A 20,605-nucleotide genomic window follows, 5' to 3' on the forward strand; every position below is an offset into this window, starting at 1 on the left:
TCAAACTGGAAACTTCCAAGCCTGGATGAACTATAAGCATAGACCTAAACACTCTTGAGAGTGAAGGATTCCAACTTACAATAGTTCACTCTTCTACTTCAACTCAAAACAATAAAACAGCTTGATACTACTAGAAACACAGTGACCATGGTGATGCGTTCTATTTCATCACCTAAACACGCAGGTGACAATAAATTATATTTGTGTCTAACCAGTGATCAAAAGGAGTGTGTATAGGCGCCCTCTACTGGTACGTGAACAACTAGTTTCAGAATATGTGTGATTTGATCTGCTAGACGTGGGTCAATGGAGGATAATATAAAGGGTAAGCGATGGAGAATTCTTTATTTTGGATGGTGTGTTCAAAAAAACAGACATATAGAAGGAGGTGCAACAGCTTTAGTTCCTTTATTTGGTCCCAGTTCATTCATGATCACACAATTCCTCATCCATATTGGCCCTAGTGTCCTGTTTCAACCATTCTGGGCTCTAGTCAAGCTTTGTCAGTAGGACAAAGCTTTAGGTTCAAGAGACACTTGGATTTATGTTTTTTTCCAAAAACATGATTCCAAACAACTCATTATAAAACTACCACTAGAAACTTGATGTTGGACATTATGAACTTGGGTGTCTGCTCTTTATCCCTTCAGCTTTTAGTTGAATTGGTCCATGAAATTAAGCATTTTGACAGCCAACACCAATACTGACAATCTATTTACGCATAACATACTGTACATATTACATTTTGACCAAATGGAGTCTTCTGACCGGTCATAACAATGTCGTGCAACAATTACAGATGCGAATATAGTTGCGAATAAAAGGCAGTATACAAAATCGATATTTGATCAAAACATGAAATATGGAGCGTATATTTGACTTCTTGTGCAATTTTGCCAATGGGCGTACAAACAATACAGCTTTCTCAGTTCAAAAAGAGGCAGCATAAATTCAATTTCAAGCATTTCCTCATCCCAAAATTAAATGTTTCAGTAAAAAGAAATCTTCCCTTTTTATAACACTGAAAGTGTGATAATGCCCTAAAAAAAGACATGCAGGGTGCTTTTTGAAACTTCTGCATATAACTTATTTAAGGAAAAGTAAAACCCTGTTTAGCAGAACTTCCGCCTAAAAGTTGAACCACTGTGATCTGAGCAGACGTGACAGTCATAAAGATTTTAGAAAAAATCGACACATTGGTTTCCATAGCAGCAAGTGCGAGGGGCGTTCAAAACTTGCGTCACACTCGCTTGAGCCAGGGTGCTCAGCCAATAGAAAACTACCACTCCTTAAAAGCGTTATAAGCCGGAAGTATCTTACCTTTTGTATTTCACAGAGAATATCTGTAGGAACTGTGTAGGAACTTAACATATATTTTAGTAGAGCATATTAGAAATGTTCACCAACACTTGGTGAGACCCATCGAAACCATTGATTTAGGGGTTTACTTACCCTTAAGGATTACCAAATATAGTAGTAATACATTGATAAAAATACAAGAATATAAAATGGATTACATCCCTAACATCCTATTTAGACCAATTTAAGTCAAGGAGAAAATAATGAAAAACAAATGTAAGTGTAAATATGCCTAGTCAAGCAAGGACGGCTCGGACGAGCGTATGATAGTAGGTCTGGTGGGAGCAGCAGGGGGTCTTCGACTGCAGAGAGAGACAGAGAGAGAGAGAGAGAGAGAGAGAGAGAGAGAGAGAGAGAGAGAATTAAGTTGAGTGATGGAGGAAAATCTACAGTATGATGTCATCAGCAAGGTACAACTCTCGACTCCACACACCAATCAGGCCTTCATGCCTCTCTTCACCTGACACACATTTGATTACATTATCTTATGACTTTGTTGTTAGATAAAAGTATTATCATTCATGTATTTCGGTTCTAATTCCTTCTTAAACGTGACATATTTTACCACCAGGTCTGAGTGTGATTAGCCGTTACAAGCCGTTTTTGAAAATCTGCCTCTTCTGACATCACAGGTGGGCGTGTCCACCTAGAAGTTTGCTGGATGGATCAGTCCACCGGCCTACCCAGTGGACTGTAGCAAACGTTGCTCATCTATCCGTCGTACATCGAGGTGGACACGCCCACTTGTGACGTCGGAAGAGGCACAATCGGCTAATCACACTCATCCCTGGTGGTATAATCTGTCACCTTTAAAACGGTTTGAGGCACTGCTAAGGCCCTGTGTGTTGTGCTTCTGCTCGTGGTCAGTCACCCACTCTCACCCTGGAATGATGGGGGGGATGCGGGCAGGTCTGGAGGGCATCCTCTGGGCAGCGCTGGGGTCCGCGGGGAGTCCGTAGGCCCCGGGGGGGCCCGGTCTGGAGGGGATGGACGGGACCCCGAATGAAGGGGACGGGTTGAGGGGGAGGGGCGGGCCCCCGGCAGCTGGCCCCCTCGCCACGGGGGGCCGAATGGGTGGGGGAGCCGCGGTGGCAGCCGTGCGAGACACCGTGGGAGGACTGGGACAAGGAGAGATGACACAGAGGCAGACGGGAGGTCACTACTGGTGCTCTAACTAGGGTTAGGGTTAGTTTATACCTCATAGTTTAAGCTATAAGTTTAGACTTAAAGGTACAATGTGAAAAAATAACACTCCTTCGCCTTTTTCCTTTGTACCTTTAAATTAAATAGTAGAATAATTTCTGGCGAGCTGTGTATTTGCAATCAGTTACTGGTTCGGCATAACTCTTCTTAGTTGTAATTTTGGCCAAACATCGGATACGGAGTTGGATACGGAACGTGATCTACGCTATGAAACCTAATCCTATCACTGTATTTATTCTGCCAATTGTGTTGACGTTTCTAGACTTTTTATTTTCTACGATGACTTGATGACCTCCCTAGATACACAATCCCATTGTGGCGAGCGCTGCAACCTGCTGGCTATGGTTAGCATCAAGCGCCTTGTCGTTGGAGCGGTCTGTCAGCCGTTGTTACCTGGGTTCCTTGGCCAGCCAGTCATTGTTCACCGGAGGGGGCAGGGGAGCAGAGATGGTGCTGGTGCTGATGTCTCCGATGATGACCAGGGCCTCCTTCAGGGCCTGGTACATCTTCAGCATCTCATCCCTCCTCTGGGCCTGCTCGGGAGACTCCTCCATCAGGCTGTTCTGGTCCTCATACAGGTAGGCCAGCAGCTCGGCGTGGATGAAGTTCTTAGCCTGGCGGAAGGCACAAGGAGTTATGCTGTCACCCCCATCGATTTGAGCTGGAATATAAACACTGAGATTTGGAATAAAATGGGTTCCAGGCTGAGAACTACCGGAAAGAAGGAGGCGTGTTGTGAAAAAACGGTTTTCAGTTCACTGGCTCTTTAAGCGAAGCTTCTGTTTCAGCTCGATTTTGAACACTGTGAGCTTTTACACGGATAAGGCATTTTGGAGAGTTCTAGGAAGAAGGGAAAAGGCGTCCCTCCCAATGTTTCGACCCACGGCATCATGACACACTTTAAGCTAATCCCGTCATTGGGTATGCCGTTACAACGAGCGCCATGTTGGATATGAAACGCGCCACACACCGTGGCGTCGCACTATAAGTGTCCGGTGTGCTCAACCCTCTCTCCGAGGGAGGCCATCGACATCGACCACTGCCCATACGGTGCTCCACGCATTCTGCCTCACTGATTCAGAATCGTCCGGAAGCAAGACGCAGTAACGGCCTCATGACTTGGAAGCCTCCTGAGGGAAAGACCTACGCTGTTGATCATCAGGTGCATGATGGTCTTGGGCATGAAGTCCCGGATGGACTTGTTGACGATACCGATGTAGGAGTCCACCAGGTTGCGGATGGTCTCCACTTGTCTCTCCAGCTGGGGGTCCATGGACACGCTGTCCCCAGAGGTCATTGTCTCATCACCGTCGCCCTGGCAGGTCAAAGGTCAAAGACTTTTGATTTCACAAACACTGCTATTCCTGCCCTTCAGGAATGGGGCAGCATTGCTTTCCTACTTAGACAATTCATAGGGATCCCTTCTATATTTTGGGACTAACCTTAAGATTTCAATGGAAGATTCTGGTAAAACCATGATTATTGAATCCATTGGGACGGCCCAAATTATTTTTCTTCATTGGCTTCTTTACAAAAGTACTGATTATTGCAGAATAGCACATTCACTATGTTCCAAGATTTGTAGTTTATTTTTACATAGCATGTATTTCATCGGCTTATAGAAACGGATGTTGTTTCTGTTGGAGCTGTTATTATTTCTGCCAGTGGCATTCCTATCTGTATAGCCTGAACGGGTAAAAGCGCTTTCTTAGAAACTGGCTTAAACTTTTATCGAACGTAAAACCTGCTCTATTCTCCCGGTTATGTTTTTTAGCTAGGGGTGAGGAAAAAAACTATTCATGTGAGTGTAATTGAATATATATGAACCATTTTTGTTAAGATTGATCCAATAATCGATTCAGTGGAAACATATGAATGGTGCCATCCTACAGAGGGCGCTATAGTGTATTCGCCAGCGGCTGAGACAGATCCTCATGTTCTGTTCTGTTCATCCACTTTCACAGAAACAATAACAGTGACAGTGAAAGACCTGTAGAACCAAACCCCAACGTTCAACCGATACGTTAAACCACACAAAAGACAAAACGGCACGGCAGAAACTTAACATTCGATTCGCAAGTTTTACAGAATCACATTATTTACAGAACAGCATAAGATGGCAAAAATCGTTGTGATATTGTATCGTGAGCTCCGTTCTGATTCCTATCCGTAATGACACCCCACCCACTCATCGGGTGTGAATAAAGGGCGTGAACGCTGTAAATGTAGGGAGCACCTGGCTTTTCTCAGGATGCACCCCAGCTCGGAGGAGGGAGGCCTTCCAGCTGTCCACATCCTCCTGGGTGTCACAGCCCAGCTCGATCTGACGGAGGTCTTTATACACGTTCCTGTAGCAACACACACACACAAAAACATGCAAACACACAGACAAACAGACACGCATGCACACAATGAATGAATGAATTGAACCAATCAATCCATTGGTTTACAGTGTGTGCGTGTGCGTGCGTGGCTGCGTGCATGTGTCTGTGTTTGCGTGTGCTTGCTTGTGAATGAGAACCAATGGATTGTATACAGTTGTATGCATGACGTATTAACACACACACACCCAAAAAAACACACACCTCTGCTCCGTGTTGAAGATGGCGAACACGTGTTTGCTGGACATGAAGCCCTTCTCCACATCCCTGAGATTCAGATTGTCAAGAGGCAGCATGTACTTCTTCTCTTTCTCCTTACAAGACCCCCCCACACACACAAACACACACACACACACACACACAAACACACACACACAGACAAGAGGTCAATAAAGCAAACGCACACACACACACACACAGACAACAGGTCAATAAAGCACACAACAGGTCAATCAAGCACACCAACACACTGAGAGACACAGACACACACACACACACACACACACACACACACACACACACACACACACACACACACAAGACACACAGTTACCTCTTCATCCTTATACCAGGAGAGGGACTCGGCGGTGAGGACAAACCAGTAGTCCTTGGATCCTCCCTTCATAATGCTGATGTTAATGGTCAGCCACCCTCTGCGGATAACCTGAGCACACAAAGGACAACTGACTGAGTCACACATCCATACAGGCCTCATGTCCCCCTGTAGGCACCCCGAGCAAGATCCCCTACCTCTGCCTGCTCCCTGCTGACATTCATCAAATACATCTGCTGAATAACTCAAATGAAAAGGAATAAATATGAATGCACTAAGCAAGGCAAATATAGTAGTAATGATAATAACAATAATAATAATAATAATAATAATAATAATAATAATAATAATAACAAATAAAATTAATATTATTATAAAGTAGCAGATTATACCAAAAGGCTCATATAAAGTTATTATATTTATTTTTAGACTTTAAAGACAATGTGCAAAAATAACTCTCCCACCCCTTTTACTTTGTGCATATTGTACCTTTAAATTAAATATTAGAATCATTTCTGGCAAACTGTGTGTTTGTATTCAGTACCTGGTTAGGCATAACTCTCTTCTTAGTTGCGTTTGATGCACTTCTTGTTTGTGCGCTGGAAAAGGGATATAACATGTAAGTCACTAGGACATATCTAGAAAATCTTTAAAGGTGACATATTAAACTACCAGGTGTGAGTGTGATTAGCCGTTACAAGCAGGTTTGAAAATCTGCCTATTTTGACATCACAAGTTGGCATGTCCACCTAGATGTGTTATAGATAGATCAGTCTACCAGCCTACCCAGTGGACTGTAGCAAACGTTGCTCATCTATCCTTCATACATCTAGGTGGACACGGCCACTTGTGATGTCAGAAGAGGCAGATTTTCGCTTGTAACACTTGTAACGGCTAATCACACTCACACCTGGTGGTATAATATGTCACCTTTAACATTCTCTCAGGAATGACCAAAGTCTAGTCTATTTCATACTTGGCAAAACCGATGAAGTCCTCATGGTTTGTGTTGATGTAGGACAGCTCAATGTCAATCAGCAGCAACACCTGTATGCACACATGGACGACAATGTGACCAAACATTCGCACTTAAACACACACGCACACACACAATCCCAGACATGTTCCGAAGGCACACAGTAGAGTTGGTCAATCAATGTTTCTGTTTCCCCAAGATGGTCACGTAAAGTAGAGGACACACACATACACGCACATCCTTTGTTTTACACATCGATGCTTCCTGCATTCACCCCACAGGAACTCGAGGGCACACACACACCTGATCTTTGGTTTTACTCTCTCTATCTCGGACATGGGTGGTGACGATCCTCTCTGTCTCCTCTCTCAGTCTGGGGTAGGAGGTCAGCTGTAGGGACAGGCACACACAGCTGCAGGTACCCACGTCGGGTCGGTTGGACACAAGGAACAGGACTGACATGGGACTACACGGGGACAAGGGTTTTACACCAGATACCCCAGGACGACGATAGGAACGGGATTTACAGTTGGGGAATTTCATCCAGGAATGCATGCAGATGGCTGGGTGTTTTGCGACAGGTTGCAGCGCAGGCACAGACATGCAGGATTGTTTTTCCCCTTCCCCACCTTGAGGAGAGCACAATGTCACATAGGAATTTGGATGGTAAAAAGAAAAAAGAAAGGTTAGCTAGGTTAGCTTTGCTAGGACCAGACACAACGTGGAGCCCCGATTGTTGATTAATAATCATACGCGGGTGCCATGCTGAGTCTCAGGGAGTTATGATCAGGAAGAATATGGTAGTTACACATATAGTAAATGAAGTGATGATCCAATGTTAATGCAGGGGTTTGAGATATTAGGGCTGTGTGCCTGTGTGTGTGTGTGTGTGAGTGTGTGTGTGTGTGTGTGTGTGTGTGTGAGTGCCTGCGTGTGTATGGGATGAGGGTGAGACAGGGAAAGGGATTGCTCCACACTCTAACTGGAGACCTTTCCATCTCTCTTTGACAACACAAGGGCGTGAGAGACACGGAAGCTGTGAGGTGAAAGTCTTGACACTCAAGCAGACTTCCTTCTTAATGTGAGTGAAGGATTATGATAGGCTGTGCAGGGCGGACGGAGTCCCGGATTGAAAGACGAACCAATCAGGGACGTGGATTTGCGGGGGAAAAAGCTTGGGGTGGGGGGGCAGGAGGGGAAGGATCACTCATTGAAAAAAATCCAGAGAACCAAACCAACATCTAGGCATCTGGTGTTGGCGGAGGGTGTGAATTAAGACTTTTATTAAATTAAACAGGGAGGGGTAGTGATGACACAAGATTAGACGAGGATGGGGAAACAACACTAGACAAGGACAAGCAAGAAAGTAGTCTGTGTTTTCTGTAGTCTTTATGAACAGTCAGGCTATAAGCTATTGGCGCAGCCGGAGCTTTGATTGAGTGAGTTATGCCCACATTTGGTTCTGGTTGGCCTGTTTACCTTATCCGTGCACTTCATGATCAGCGCCGCAAGCTCGGAGACGACGAGGTCAACACATTTCAGACAAGGGTCTTTCAGCTTAATGATCTGCTTTTTCACTATGGCCTCAAACGCCAGGTCTGGGGTGAACAGGCCTGTCCTGCAGTGGGCACCATGGGAGTCGGAGTTTTAATGGGAGTGGATGTAGGAGGACAAAGTGAGGGGGGCGCAATTGAAAGCCAAAGTGGAAGTAGGGAGAAGAAGGAGGAGGGAGCGAATGGGGTATTGGAGTACATGTTTGAGAAGAATAATATGCAAATAAAAAAGGCAGGTGAAAGAATATAGCAGCACTACGGAAGAAATTTAGTTCAGTTAGTTTTCATTTTTTTACCACAGACAATATGCATGTTCCTGCTCACAAATGAATCGTAAAGGATTTACTCAAATGACTGACCAGTATTTGTCAACGTGCGACTGTTCTCGCTTCAAATAAACACGCTAAAATCACGAAGCACAGAAACACAATTAAGAAAGTTCTTCATTGCAATCCGAGGCGTGTTTTGTGCATGGGCTTGTGTGTGTGACTGTGTGAGCATGTGTGTGTGTTAGGGGTGTAACCATTCAGGTGAAGTCACGGTTCCGTTATTTCGTCATGGTTTTCGGTTCAATTCGGTACTAAACGTTTATCCTTTATGAATGACCCCAGGGCAGGCTCCCTTTGGCATCAAGTGATACGTTTCCTGTCCATGCCCTAACATGAATGTCTGTCCTTACATAGAAGATTAGTTTTGTTTCTTAATATATATACTATTGTGTATCTCTTCTTTATAAAACATTAAAATGAAAAATAAACATTACACAAAATAAACCAATGGGCCTATGTGAAGTGTGTGTGGCGATCATGGTTGGTTTCAGCAGCCTCACCTGGCCCTATCAGACTGATTGGACTCTGGGGATGGGTGAGGCTGCATATCTGTTGTGCATTGCGCAGTCAATGTGCACAGGTTCAACCAGCCATCACCACACACATTCAGGGACGTCTCCTGTACGGCAGCATGGGGTTCTAGCTTCATGTATAATTGTGTTCAAACTCTCATTGACTTAAGGCACCCAGGTTGAGTGTGGCAGCCACCTAGGTGGCGTTTAGCATCGTCTTCGCTCCAGCTGATAAATGCAATTATCCTAACGATGTATGTTGCTAATTTCCCGCGTCTTCAACTGCCTAATAAGACTGAATACTGTACACGCCAAAGTCTTTGGTCCTTTCCTTTGTATATATCGATCCGAGTGGTTAGAAGTATGTTAGTCATTAAAGTATAAATTGGCCGTGTCGAGGACTGCTGCTGATTGGTCTGCAACTCTTTGCCAATCCTGTTTTTTCCACACGGCAGCCCTTATGTTACCGGACTTAAAGGTGACACATTATACCACTAGGTGTGATTAGCCGTTACAAGCCGTCTTGAAATGGGCCTCTTCTGACAACACAAGTGGATGTGTCCTCCTAGAGGTTTGCTGGATAGATCAGTCCCCCAGCCTACCCAGTGGACTGTAGCAAACGTTGCTCATCTATCCGTCCTACATCTAGGTGGAAACGCCCACCTATGATGTCAGAAGAGGCAGATTTTGGAAATGGCTTGTAACTGCTGATCACACTCACACCTGGTGGTATAATATGTCACCTTTAAAGAAAAGCTTGATCTCTCCGATCACCGTTCTCTAACGTTAGTGCTTTCTACTGACCAGCGTTTCCTCTGTGTCTCAATCACAGGTCATCCATTGTCGTCATTGTGACTGGCTATGAATATAATAATCAAGAGTATAACTATAGTCTGAACAAAGTCCCACTCATATAAAGCATCACTCTTTATAAAAACGATATGGCTGCGAATCCAATGTGTACTCAAATCAGGGTGCGTTCTTTCCTGCCTTCACATGTTTCAATCGTTCCCGACAAGGGGAAGTTTGAGCACCGCGCCTTGAGTGTCGTCCCGTAGGATATGGTTTGTTCGACAGGAACCGTGACCCCCCCTAGTGTGTGGGGCGCGTGTTTGCGGGGTCTTGTGTGTGTGAAACGCATCAGCTTGTATTGCATGTCCCAGGTTGTGCTGTACAGGGGGGTTGACTCCAGGCAGGCATCCATGCCGCCGCCGTACCTTGTCAGTACACTGCCTGAAAGTATTGATGAGCTCCTGGATGACCAGGTCGATGCATTTCAGACACGGCCCTTTCAGCTTAATGATCTGCTTTTTCACTATGGCCTCAAACGCCAGGTCTGGGGTGAACAGGCCTGTCCTGCAGGACAGACAGACACACGGACACACGGATGACGGGACACATGGATAGAGACACACGTACGGACATCGACACACATACAAACACAAACCAACGTGGAGATCCACAGCAGGAGATGAAGGACATATGAATAGGCAGCAGTGTTGTTAAACAGAAACCACAGAAATTACGAGTTTACAGCAGAGGAAAACGCAGACATGACAGGGATGACGAGTAGACGGCAGAGTTAACAGAGAGCACAGGAAAGACGAGTAGACAGCAGAGTGAAACAAACACAGACATCACAGGCATGACGAGTAGACAGCAGAGTAAACAGACAGCAAAGGGAAGACGAGTAGATGGCAGAGTAAACAGACAACACAGGGAAAACAAGTAGACGGCAGAGTAAACAGACAACACAGGGAAAACAAGTAGACGGCAGAGTAAACAGACAACACAGGCATGACGAGTAGACGGCAGAGTAAACAGACAGCACAGGGAAGACGAGTAGACAGCAGAGTAAACAGACAACACAGGGAAAACAAGTAGACGGCAGAGTAAACAGACAATACAGGCATGACGAGTAGACGGCAGAGTAAACAGACAGCACAGGGAAGACGAGTAGACAGCAGAGTAAACAGACAACACAGGGAAACAAGTAGACGGCAGAGTAAACAGACAACACAGGCATGACGAGTAGACGGCAGAGTAAACAAGACAGCACAGGGAAGACGAGTAGACGGCAGAGTAAACAGACAACACAGGCATGACGAGAAGACAGCAGAGTAAACAGACAACACAGGGAAGACGAGTAGACAGCAGAGTAAAATACTGACATCAACAGGATGAGGATTATACAGCAGAGTGAAACTCAAAGAGACAATGCAGGGTCGATGAGAGAGACGCGGACAGAAGCTCAGAGAGACACAAGACGGCATTTCCTCAGCAGGATCTGTAGTTCAGTACGTTGGCGACAGAGCAGATCCGGGGACAAAGTTAACAGTGAAACACATGAATCATAAGCAGACACAGACGTCACACACACAGGAACTTCTGCATCAGTATGAAGATGTGCGCAACGGCAAACAGGCATTTTTCATGAACAGTTTAAACGAAAACAATGTGAAAATGATTTGATCTACTGTGAAGAAAAGAGAAACATGTTGGGGGTGGGGGGGGGGGGGGGGGCATACAGAATTCCTTACACAGAACCTGGCTGTGCCCCCTGTCGGTAGGAAGGAGACGGGAGACAAGCAGAGAGAGGGCCGAAGTGTTTGTGTGTGTGTGTGTGTGTGGGGGGATGCCAGACTGCATGGACTTGCCTGACTCCATGGATGTTTTTGATGGCGTAACTTATTTCCTTTCTCAGCTCCTTCTCGTCAAACTCCATCTGAGGCGCGCGCCGCACACAGTCACACACGTCAACATAAGGCTTGTTCTCTGTGCTGTACACAACGCAACAGCCACAATATAACAACATTTGCTGATGCACTTTGAATGTTGTACATCCTGTTTGACGTCCCGGGCACTTAGAAATAGTACTTAGCATCGATTAGCATCTTATCCTAGCTATCTTTGTTGTATACAGGGAATGGGTTAACCTATAGCAATTGTAAGTGCGTGGCACTTGTTTCTATAAATATCCTTGTTTCACCGAAGTATTATATTTTTGTTTCTTCTGGCAAATGTACTTACTGTAAGTCGCTTTGGATAAAAGGTAAATACAAGGCTACCGAATGTTTAAAATACTAATTCATAGTGGGCCTGTATGAACTGTGCGTAGTGGCCCCGTTGACGTCATTTTCGCCTCCAGCCTGCGTGTGGGGTTCACGTCCGGCGACTGTCAAAGATGTTCATTGGTTACAGTCGGACTCACCCTGACCAACTCGTAGGGGAAGCGCTCGTGGAAGATGCGGTTTATTTTGGCTCCGCCGGACAGGTTGGAGGTGTCCACCTGGTCGCCTGACCCCTCGATGCACTTCTCAAAGTCCACGCCAAACTGCTGCACCATCCTGAACGCACCCACAAACAGCATGAATGCATGCGGGTGTGTGTGTTTGTGTGTTACTATGTGTGTGCGTGTTTATATGTGTTTGGGTTTGTGTGTGTGTGTGTGTGTGTGTGTGTGTGTGTGTGTGTGTGTGTGTGTGTGTATTTTATGTGTGTGTGGGTGTGTATGTGCTTGCGTGCGAGCGTTTGTGAGTGAGTGTGTATGTATGGTTTGTACTGCTGGTTGTTTTGATACATTCGGACCATCTTTTTTTTTTAACGGTATGCCGTGGTCCACCTTACTTTGATCGCAGGATTCCTAGTTGACCCGCCTCTTTTATACCAGCCCACCCCTTGGTGTGTACGTGTGTCTGCGAGCCTATGTGAGAACTGACTGCAGCAGGGCCTTGGTCTTGCGGTTGGGGTCATCCGGACGGAAGCTCTTGTGTTCCTCCACCTCCTTCTCCAGGGACAGCAGCTGGCTCTGCATCTTGCTGCGCAGCGCGGGCAGGGTGTCCCTGATGTGGTTGGTGAGTTGCTGCAAGGAACCATGGGAGTTGTAGTCAAGACGAGGTCTAGAGCGAGCTCTGTGGTTGACATCTTTTCACTTCATCTGACTTTTCTCTGCTTTTCTTTGTTCTTTTTTAACAAGTGTAGAGAAAGGAGGAATTTATACACTCAATGCATGCTGTCTGTCTGTCTGTGTGTGTGTGGGTGTGTGTGTGTTCTGACCTGGTTGAGGGTCTTCTGCAGGTGAGGTGTGCCCATGTGTTCAGCGATGTGTCTGTAGGCCGGGTGCGACAGGAAGAACTTCCTCTCTGCCGCCAGCGCAGCGGAGATGTCCTTCCTCCCATCGATGTCCTTCTGGCTGCGGTTCACCACTCCAATGTATCCTGCGGGGGGCAGTCCATCCCCCTTCTCACCAGAGGCACACCATACCACTTGCACCAAACGCCGTGCACGTGTGTGTGTGTGTGTGTGTGCGTGTGTGTCGGGGCGCGCATGTGTGTGCAGTGTTTGTGTGTGTGTGTGTGTGTGTATGTATGTGGGGGTGTATGTCTGCGTGTCCTTACCCCTGCGCAGAGGGAGGAGCTTGTTTTCCAGTATGTCCCGGGCGTCTGTGCCCTCATCCATCAGGTCCAGCTTGGTGATCACTCCGATGGTCCGCAGGCCTGAGAAACACAAAGCTTCCTGGTACCACGGTCGCGTATTCCCCATTCAAAGTCACCACAAACACACACACCACACAGTGTTACCTTGCGGGTCCACCTCCTTGGCGATCTTCAGGGCGTCGGAGTTGGCCAGGTCCATGTTGGCCGGGGTCACGGCCAGGATCAGGCAGCTCTCCTTGGTGATGAACTGCAGCAGCATGTCCCGGATCTGGTGCTCGATGTCCACCGGCTGGTCGCCCACGGCAACCTTGGTCATCCCCGGCAGGTCGATCAGCGTCAGGTTCAGCACTGGTGCAAAAGACGCAGGACGTGTGATGTTAAAGGTGACATATTATACCACCAGGTGTGAGTGTGATAAGCAGTTACAAGCCGTTTTGAAAATCGTCCGCGTATGACATCACGTGGGCGTGTCCACCTAGATGTGTGCTGGATAGATCAGTCTACCAGCCTACCCAGTGGACTGTAGAACACGTTGCTCATCTGACCGTCATAGATCTAGGTGGACACGCCTGCCAGAAGAGGCAGATTTTCAAACGGCTTGTAATGGCTAATCACGCTCACACCTGGTATTATAATATGTCTCCTGTAATCAACTTTTTGGTATAGCCCTTGTTCACAGCCAGTCTCAAATGGCTTCACAGGCCATATAAGACACAGGGCACTTCTAAGACCTCTAAAGGGTGAGGAGAAACTCCCCTGACTACCAAGGCAGAACTCATTCACTTGGGAAGGAACACAGGAGATCCTAGTGTGGTAGTGTGTATTCTTTCTTGGCCCCATTGATCTTGCAGATAACAATACGCTATTTCTTGATGTTAGTTTGCAATAATGTTGCTTAAAGGTGCAGTCACATCAAAAGTAAAGCAATTTTTTGGTTGCGGCACGAGTACATACAAAGTCATTGCAAAGACTTTTTTCGCCCCGTATGGCTTCGAATGGCGCTGCACAAACTAGTTGAAACAGGTATAAGTATTTGAAATTTGCCTCAAAGTTCAAATAATTCAACATGTTAATAGTTCAACTAGTTCCCCAATGCTTCACTCTCGCGAGAAAAGTTTGCGGTACGCACAAGATGGAATATTCCCTTCTGCTTTTGGTGTGAACACACCTCATCGCTTCATCAAACGTGTTGAACTCATGATTTGTGTGCGTCTCCTGAAATGGTTACCGTTTGGGGAGTAGACACACAGGTTGATTGGGACGGGCGAGATGCCCTTGTTTGAGCCCGTGATCCTGTCCGTCTCCGCCTCGATCTCTGCACGGACCTCCTCAAAGTCCACAAACTTCCGGCTCTTACAGTGCAGGAACTCAGCATGTTCTAAAACGGGAGGATGATGCAGACCAGTGGAGAGGAAGGAAGGATGGGTGGTTGAGGAGGAAGGAGAAGTTTGTGGTTGAGCAGTGGTAGGAGGAACGAGCGAGAACACACGTTGATCCATCTGTATTAAATGGTCTTAACAGTGTGTTTTTGCATCATTGTGTGTGTGTGCGGTGGTGTGTGTATGCCTATTAACAATGTGTTTCTACTCTTCTACAGGTTCCTTCCTGGCCATCAAATCGTTCCTGCTGTGTATGTGTTTGCATGGATGTGGACATGGTGTGGATGTGAGGATGTGTGTGTGTGTGTGTGTGTGGATGTAAGGATGTGTGTTTACGTGTGTGTGTATGTGTGTGTGTGTGTGCGTCAGTCCTTGCCTGATTTACTGTTAATGAGCTGCAGGACGAGAGGCCGGCGGGTGACGATGCCAGAGCCTCTAGGCAGAAAGTCCCTGTGGTGAAGAGAGTTTCATTACAGTGAATTACTGTGAAACAGCAACACACATCAACGCATCGACACACACACAAAACGTCAACCCACACACCCAAACACCGACATCTGCAAACATACACACACACACACACACACGTATAAGCAAATCAACGCACACATTGACACACAAAAACATCAGCACACACACCTCAACCCACGCACCCAAACACACAGGAACACATGAACACCCACACATACAGAGACACAAAGTATTTTTTTTCCAATAGCGTGTAGCCCTTACCCACACCGAAATACAGTCATCTACATACATACATGCTACCCGCCCAACCAGCCACACACACGCACACACACGTAAACAAGACCACACTCTTCTTTATCGCAGTCTTTTTAATGCTTTGCATCAATGAGGAATCAGCAAGGACAGAGTGAACCGAGCAATGATACTGCGTCAGTGTTCCACTGGCAGGGTTGCAGATTGTGCACCAAAGACAAACACTGTTCCGTTGCCCTGCGCATATTAATGAAACTCATGACTCTTTCTTTGTTAAGTTCATCGTTCATTTCTGTTTTTTTTAAGTCTTCATGTTGGCCTTTGGCCTGGTTTTGACTCATTTCATTTGTAATGTTGATCTGTTTCGATGTCATTTATATACATAAAGGGCTTAAACAAAAGCATACGTCTTTCGGAAAAGCCATTTCTCCATTTATATTGTATTCTTTGTTCGTTTTCATTATCGTTATTTTTTATCGTAATTTTTGGGTTCTGTTGTGTCAGTTGTGTTACCAAAACAATATGTTGGGCACTTTCAATCCATGCCTTAACGTTTCTGTACATGTGTATGTAGATTTATGCAAATATAATTGAATATGAGCATGAACATGCTCCAGTCACAACAAAAATAATTCTGTGTTCCAAACCTCTCGTGACTTCTGTCTTTGTCTCTGGGAATCGACATTCGGTGGAACTGTACTGTTTCCAGGCCACTGGCTATGCACTTCCCTGGGCTGTGTGTGTGTGTGTGTGTGTGTGTGTGTGTGTGTGTGTGTGTGTGTGTGTGTGTGCGCGCGCACCCAACAGGATAGACAGGTAGCTCTCTCTCTCTGTCTCACTCAATCACTCAGTCACTGAATCACTCACTCACTCACTCACTCACTCACTCACTCACTCACTCACACACACACACACACACACACACACACACACACACACACACACACACACACACACACACACACACACACACACACACTATGCTGCTGACCAAGCACTGGGGATGTTGCATCGTTCTCCTTCCCTGCTCACTTCCTTTTTCTCACTGGCTCTCTGGAAGAGCAGCTAGAATACCAACAACTCTCATCTCACCCACCATCTCAATGAGGCTCTCTGCTTCTAGGGGGGATTTGTGCTAACATGTGTGTGTGTGTGTGTGTGTGTGTGTGTGTGTGTGTGTGTGTGTGTGTGTGTGTGTGTGTGTGTGTGTGTGTATGGAGGTGGCAGTGTGTCATGGGCATAAGTCACTGCAGCTGGTGACATCACCAACGCTAGCCTATCAATGCCCCCACTGTCTTCCTCAGAACCCCCCCCCCCCAGCGGACAAAGCAACGCAACAAGAGACCAGACATGGACCTCTGACTGTGACTGACATCAAACTAAACTATGATGCTTCAACTAAGAGTGTAAACATCTTTTGTGGAATTACATTCAGTGATTAATTTCACGCAAGATGCCACACACACATTGTTATTGCCAACAGCTTCGACTGGAAGCACAATAGACCACCGTACTAATATTAGTCATCTTTTTGGTTTGTTTATTCTATCTGGTATACCCTCTCGAAATCTTCAATTAAATAAAACAGTGGTATTTGTGCTGCTGACAATATAGCACGGTTGCTTTGATAGGGGTTCAAATTCCCATGATGGTTATCATCATGGGATGACAAAATCATGTTGTACCTTGCCCTTGAGCGTAGCATATTTACCTGACCGGCAGTATAATACGGGAGCTTTAAAACGTTTTTACAACCCTGGTTTGTTGTTCTCAAAGAGACATAACCTTTGGAAATGTTTGACATAAACCATTAGGTGACAGGTCGGCACATTTTTAGGCAACAATACTGATTTAGGAAGTGTGTGTTCTGATACTTGGTTGCAGCCAGTCATGATTCTGTATGCTTCCATGCATATGAATTATACTTATCGTGATTATTATTATTCTTTTATTTTTTGGGGTTAGTCGTTTAGTAACAGGCGTATTGAATAGGAACAACGACGGGGTTTTTCTTTTCTAACTGTATTGTAACAGTTGTTGTAACAAAGTACCCAGATTAGTCCACGGCGGTTTCCGTTATTCCCGGATTGGAGTCATTGATCGACTTCAGATTTACGCATGACTTTGCATTTTTCTTCAATCATGACCCGATTTGGAAACACAGTTTCGACAGAACTCGAGTTCATTCTGTATTTGTGGTTATTATGTAGTCCTCAATTAAGAGTTAGAAGTTATATCCAACCTGCCCACAAAATTTTCCAAGACGGAGCTTTTCCCAGCGCTCTGGCCGCCGACGACAGCTATCTGGGGCAGGTCCAGGTTGCAGCTCTGGCCGATGGAGCTGAACGCGTCTTGGAGTTTGTTGATGAGAGGGATCAGATCTTCCATTCCCCGGTTCCCCATAGCAGCACCTCGGCCCAGCAGGCTTTGCTCTGCTCACCTCACGGTCTGAAGGCAACGCGACGCTCTGCGCTTAGCTTTTTTGCTGGCAAACCCAAAAAGTTCAAACGGGAGTTATAGCTGTATTTCTCTTTTTTTTTATAACAATTAAATTTGATAAGAGCATACAGCTAACCCAACAGTGTTGAAAAGAGCAAAATTCGATATCAATATATGATCATTGATTGTAAAACGTCAAGCTACTTGAGAGTAAGTAAATAAGTTCTGTCATCATCCGGTTAGGCGACAGCCAGCCTCCACTGGCGATACCCCGCCCTGTGCGCTCATTGGTCAGGAAAAATGTCCATCTAGGCGAACGCTTTGACTTATGAATGGGAGCAAAACATGTATTTATTTGCTTTATATTATACACGATGACTACAATTAAAATAATATAGGGGGAAAAAGTAAAGCGTAGGCCTACATTATCTAGTGATGTAGATATTTTTTGTAGACTGTATACAGCGTCAAATAGATCTATGTCGCGTCAAATAACTGCACCAGCTGAGCTCTTAGTCCTTTAATGTTGACAGTAGAGAACAACGGTTTTTCTGTTGTTGGGGGTTGACATCTGTACCTACAACCCTTAAGTAGGCCTAGACCTATCTATCACTTTGAATGACATTGACAGCTGAATAGATGCAGAATGAAGAAGGTGGACGAGGTGCAGCTGGAGCAGAAACGGGGTGCCTCACACTGGCGTAGTGGCCGGAATCGGTCTCTAGTGTAGGCAAAGTCAGAGTGGTACAATCCAAAACTAAATCATCCCCCAAATCTGACGCTGGAGGGCGCTCGATCTGAGGAAGAGAGAGGATCGTAAATTGACAATCTGAAACACCCAAACACCTGATTAAAACCTGCTCTATCTGGCTTGTCACATACCTTTCTGTTTCCAATATACGGCATCGTTTGCCCTGTTTCCGTTGTAAAACATTAAAAGCACCCACATTTAACGATTAATCAATTGTAGGCCATTATTGTAGAAATGCTAACGCATTATTCTTGATTTAATGCAAAACAAACTAGTAACTCTGACCTTGTGCCTCTCTCTGTCTGTGTCTGTATATCATGAATGATAAGAGGAGACAGCCGAGCAACAAAACACTCAGGATCCCAGACAAAACTGCACTTAGTGAGCTTCCTGCAGTTTAGAGACACCAATTATAATACATATGCATATATAACTGCCCAACTCGTTAAAATATAAGCAACGTCGATTTATATTATATTTATTTGTCTGTCTTTATTCTTATTGAATAATAGTGGTTGTTCAGATTACCATTCTTTGTTGGGAGAGGAGCGACTGTGGGCGGTGACTGGCGTCTGGCGGGGAATTCAGAAGTCAAATCAGGTGGCGTTCTTGGGGAAGCGGCCTTGATTGAGGGTTTAACTTTCACTTTCACTTATCACACACACACACACACACACGCACACACACACACACACACACACACACACACACACACACACACACACACACACACACACACACACACACACACACACACGATTTTACACAACCGGAAATATCCCTCTGGCAATAAGTGACAATTCACCACCTACAGGGACATGCATGTATTGGCGTGTGTTTTGTAGAAGCGAAATCACCTTCAGAAGAGATAAAGTTAGGGAGAGTATTTTTTTGAAAACATGACTCGTTCATTTCCTTCTCACCTGTCAGGTGAATTTTGGTAGTGTTTGCTTGTGGCCGTCTTCCATCAAAGAGACACCAGTATGTCCCCGAGTCCTCTCCTTTCGAATGCACGACGGTCACGGTGAACTTCTTTAATCTGTCATTGACCCGTATGGAAAACCTGCTTCCTTCAACGGAGTTACCGGTTTGCGTTGAATTTACCACCACCTGGCAATTGTATGGACTCTGCCCTTTACAGAGGAACTTGATGTTTGTGGAATTGCTCTCTGGGTAAAGACACTCTAGTTTAACTGATCTTTCAGCATCAGAAACCTCTTCCTTGGGTGTAATGCGATCCCATTCTGAGAACAAGAGATAGATATTTATATTTAGTGGAATATTTAGATATATTAGATACAATTTAATTGAGCTCAAATTGAATTATTTGAGATTCAATTTAGATAAAGATTAAGATTTGGATTTAGATAGATTAGATACAACAGGACCTATTTGATCCAATCCCGCTGATGTCTTGCAACAAAAACCTGCAAGGTAAATCAAAAAAGTTTAGAGCATAGCATCTGCATCTGTAAAATTGCTAATAAAAAAATATTAAGAAATATTAATATCAGAAAATTGCAACTATTTGAAATTCGGGTAGTCTAGTAACGTATGATACAACCTTACAGAAGGAACTGATGTATTTGTCTTTCAAGCCTTTTTAGTTTATACGTACACCTTAACCTAATGCAAACTCCAACCAAACCCAAATATATTGCAAACTATCAACAGAGCAAGAGTCTACCATTACCTTACAAAGAAATATCAAGCATGGCCTACCCGATATTAAGGACAGGAAAAATTGCCATTTGAAGTCCATAGTCTTCGACTTAAGTCACTCTTATATGTTAGCTTTGTAAAGCGGATTGTTCTTAGCCCTAATAAGCAAAATATACTGTTTATCATACTACACTCCCCGACTTTCACTTCCCCCTCTCTCTCTCCCTCCCCCTCTCTCTCTCTTTCTCTCTCGCTCTTTCTCCCCAGCATTACATTTAAATGTTTTAAAATGAGAAGTGATGGTTAGATTAATTAGGAATCAAATGTTTCCCGCAATTACTGACACAAG

The 20,605-nt window shown here is 45.1% G+C and overlaps 1 protein-coding gene and 1 long non-coding RNA gene across 5 annotated transcripts; both read right to left on the reverse strand.

Annotated features, from left to right (window-relative positions):
* Positions 1 to 389: 389 nt before the first annotated feature.
* Positions 390 to 18,076, reverse strand: LOC307070464 (dynamin-2-like). Its single transcript, XM_079728937.1, has 20 exons — positions 17,647 to 18,076; positions 15,058 to 15,131; positions 14,531 to 14,680; positions 13,447 to 13,650; positions 13,264 to 13,362; positions 12,923 to 13,083; positions 12,586 to 12,728; positions 12,078 to 12,213; positions 11,524 to 11,591; positions 10,084 to 10,222; positions 6,776 to 6,862; positions 6,473 to 6,543; positions 6,041 to 6,095; positions 5,497 to 5,607; positions 5,148 to 5,257; positions 4,799 to 4,910; positions 3,710 to 3,877; positions 2,956 to 3,176; positions 2,241 to 2,477; positions 390 to 1,661 (listed from the first exon to the last, which is right to left on the reverse strand). The coding sequence occupies exons 1-20, from the start codon at positions 17,805 to 17,807 to the stop codon at positions 1,592 to 1,594; spliced, it is 2,577 nt and encodes an 858-aa protein (XP_079585063.1). The 5' UTR covers positions 17,808 to 18,076; the 3' UTR covers positions 390 to 1,591.
* Positions 18,077 to 18,249: 173 nt separating this feature from the next.
* LOC307091808 lies at positions 18,250 to 20,437 on the reverse strand. Of its 4 annotated transcripts, XR_013812768.1 has the most exons (6): positions 20,317 to 20,437; positions 19,983 to 20,021; positions 19,518 to 19,838; positions 19,123 to 19,245; positions 18,880 to 18,984; positions 18,744 to 18,757 (listed from the first exon to the last, which is right to left on the reverse strand). It is a non-coding gene; the product is annotated as an uncharacterized lncRNA (long non-coding RNA). The 4 variants fall into 4 exon arrangements; XR_013812765.1 differs by lacking the exons at positions 18,744 to 18,757; positions 18,880 to 18,984 and adding an exon at positions 18,250 to 18,640; XR_013812766.1 differs by having other exon boundaries at positions 18,677 to 18,984.
* Between the last annotated feature and the right edge of the window lie 168 nt (positions 20,438 to 20,605).

Source organism: Pollachius pollachius (genome assembly GCF_949987615.1).
Source record: "Pollachius pollachius genome assembly, chromosome: 2".
NCBI classification, from domain to species: Eukaryota; Metazoa; Chordata; class Actinopteri; order Gadiformes; family Gadidae; genus Pollachius; species Pollachius pollachius.

Excerpts from the sequence above, each read along its gene's own strand:
- LOC307070464 (XM_079728937.1), bottom strand. The coding sequence starts at position 17,807 with ATGGGGAACCGGGGAATGGAAGATCTGATCCCTCTCATCAACAAACTC. Across the intron at positions 10,223-11,523 it reads AAAAACATCCATGGAGTCAG|GACAGGCCTGTTCACCCCAG; the intron begins GCAAGTCCATGC and ends TCTGTCCTGCAG. Across the intron at positions 4,911-5,147 it reads ATCTTCAACACGGAGCAGAG|GAACGTGTATAAAGACCTCC; the intron begins GTGTGTGTTTTT and ends GTGTTGCTACAG.